Source organism: Mandrillus leucophaeus, unplaced genomic scaffold (genome assembly GCF_000951045.1).
Source record: "Mandrillus leucophaeus isolate KB7577 unplaced genomic scaffold, Mleu.le_1.0 Scaffold24, whole genome shotgun sequence".
Classification (NCBI taxonomy): domain Eukaryota; kingdom Metazoa; phylum Chordata; class Mammalia; order Primates; family Cercopithecidae; genus Mandrillus; species Mandrillus leucophaeus.
In genome coordinates, this window is record NW_012102476.1 from 3,056,215 (window position 1) to 3,058,844 (window position 2,630).

Genomic DNA, 2,630 nt, shown 5'->3' on the forward strand with positions numbered 1-2,630 from the left:
AATTTTTTTGTATTTTTAGTAGAGATAGGGTTTCACCATATTGGCCAGGCTGGTCTCGAACTCCTGACCTCAGGTAATCCACCCGCCTCAGCCTCCCAAAGTGCTTGGATTACAGGTGTGAGCCACTGTGCCTGACCTTTTTTTTTTTTTTGAGACAGAGTTTCACTCTGTCGGCCAGGCTGGAGAGCAGTGACGTGATCTTGGCTCACTACAACCTCCAGTTGTTTTTGAGCCTCCCAAGCTCAAGCAATTCTCCTACCTCAGCCTCCCAAGTAGCTGGGATTACAGGCGTGTCCCACCATGCCTGGCTAATTTTTGTATTTTCAGTAGAGACAGGGTTTCACCATGCTGGCCAGGCTGGTCTCGAACTCCTGACCTCAGGTAATCTGCCCGCCTTGGTCTCCCAAAGTGCTGGGATTACAGGTCTAAGCCACCACGCCCAGCCAGTGAAGCATTCTTAAGGAGAAGCTATATAAGCCAGGCACAGTGGTGCATGCCAGTAGTCCCAGCTACTTGGGATGCTGAGACAGGAGTATCTCTTGAGCCTAGGAGTTTGAGACTGCAGTGAGCTATGATGACACCACTGCACTCCAGCCTGGGCAACACAGCGAGTCCCTGTCTCAAAAAACAGAAAGAAGGTGTATTTCAAAGGCAGGAATATCATGATTTGGTGACGTGTTGGAGACGAGATGGAGGAAAGAGAAGACTGCAGGTGGATTTGGATTCTTAGCATGGTTCATTAGGTGAGTGGGAGTGCCATTCATTGACGTGAGAAGCCTGAGTTAGAGCAGAAACCAAGAGCTGAGTCTTGGACACACGGAGATGAGTAATTGGATATTCAAATCTGGAGGCTGGGCACGGTGGTTCACACCTGTCATTGTCCCAACACATTGGGAGGCCGAGGCGGGTGGATCACCTGAGGTCAGGAGTTCAAGACCAGCCTGGCCAACATGGTGAAACCCCATCTCTACTAAAAATCCAAAAATTAGCTGGGCATGGTGGTGCACCTGTAATTCCAGCTACTTTGGGAGGCTCATGCAGGAGAATCGCTTGAACCCAGGAGGCAGAAGCTTTAGTGAGCAGAGATTGTGCTGCTGCACTACAGCCTTGGCCACGGAGAGAGACGCCATCTCAAAAAAAAAAAAAAAAATAAGCCAGGCGTGATGGTGTGTGCCTGTAGTCCCAGCTATCCAGGAGGCTAAGCCGGGAGGATCATATGAACCCAGGGGAGGTAGAGGCTGCAGTAGGCTGTGATTGCGCCACTGCACTCCAACCTGGGCAACAGAGCAAGACCTTGTCTCAAAAACAAAAAACAAACAAATCTGGGACTCCCAGGGTATTACATGAGAAAGTCAACTCAGCATTAAGTCACTCCCTGGGTCTGCCTGACCCTCACATGCATGCCTTCTACCTTAACCCAGAGGTAAATACCTCACTTCTTCCCTGTCCTGCCATGAATTTTTTTCACTGCATTTACGGCTGTTGGGTCTCACCTGTTCTCTGCTTTGTTCCCCAGGCACAAGCAAACAGGACCTGACTTCCTTCAACATGGAGCTGTCCTCCAGCGGCATCAGTGCTGACCTTAGCAGGGTGCGTGCTGGTTTGGAGCAATGAGCTGCAGGGAGCGCAGCTGACTCCGGGGGGTGGATCGGTGGGTAGCTGACCCGCTCATCTCCTTCCCTGGGCAGGGCCATGCAGTCGTGGGGGCCGTAGGAGCCAAGGACTGGGCTGGGGGCCTTCTCTACCTGAAGGCAGACATGCAGGATGACACATTTATTGGGAACGAACCGTTGACACCAGAAGTAAGAGCGGGCTATTTGGGTGAGTACTTCTCTTTTCTGCTGGGTTCTTCTGGTTGTAGGGTCAGACGGTCGCTCAGCCTGGCTTCCAAAACAATAATGAAAGCAGTTAAGCAACCAGCATGAACAAAGTCAGAGTTTAAATATGGCTATAACATTCATAATTTATTGTCTGTATTTTCTGATGCTTTAACATCTTGGGGCTGTGCTCATCCTGAAGAGACTATGCCCCTCAGGGTTGGCAAATTCCTAGAGATAGTAAATAACTTGCCTGTGAATATACCTTGTAGCTGCTCATGGTGGCTCACGCCTTTAATCCCAGCACTTTGGGAGACTGAAGCATGTGGATCACCTGAGGTCAGGAGTTCAAGACCAGCCTGGCCAACATGGTGAAACCCTGTCTCTAGTAAAAATACAAAAGTTAGCCAGGTGTGGTGGTGCATGCCTGTAGTCCCAGCTATTCTGGAGGCTAAGGCAGGAGAATTGTTAGAACCCGAGAGGTGGAGGTTGCAGCAAGCGGAGATCACGCCGCTGCACACCAGCCTGGGCAAAAGAGCAAGACTGTGTCTCAAAAAACAGGGTCGGGCACAGCGGTTCACACCAGTAATCCCAGCACTTTGGGAGTGAGGTGGGTGAATCACCTGAGGTCGGGAGTTTGAGACCAGTCTGGTCAACATGGCGAAACCCCATCTCTATTAAAAATACAAAAATTAGTCGGGCATGATGGCGGGTGTCTTTAATTCCAGCTACTCAGGGGGCTGAGGCAATAGTATCTCTTGAACCCAGGAGGCAGAGGTTGCAGTGACTGAGGATCACGCCACTGCACTCCAG

The 2,630-nt window shown here is 50.6% G+C and overlaps 1 protein-coding gene across 1 annotated transcript in view; it reads left to right on the forward strand.

Moving 5' to 3' along the window:
* Nucleotides 1-2,630, forward strand: part of ITGAL (integrin, alpha L (antigen CD11A (p180), lymphocyte function-associated antigen 1; alpha polypeptide)) — a 67,707-nt gene that overhangs the window by 27,935 nt on the left and 37,142 nt on the right. Inside the window, exons 10-11 of the mRNA XM_011982547.1 lie at nt 1,517-1,590; nt 1,689-1,821. Of these exons, the coding sequence (XP_011837937.1) occupies nt 1,517-1,590; nt 1,689-1,821 (207 nt within the window). The remainder of the gene's footprint in view (nt 1-1,516; nt 1,591-1,688; nt 1,822-2,630) is intronic.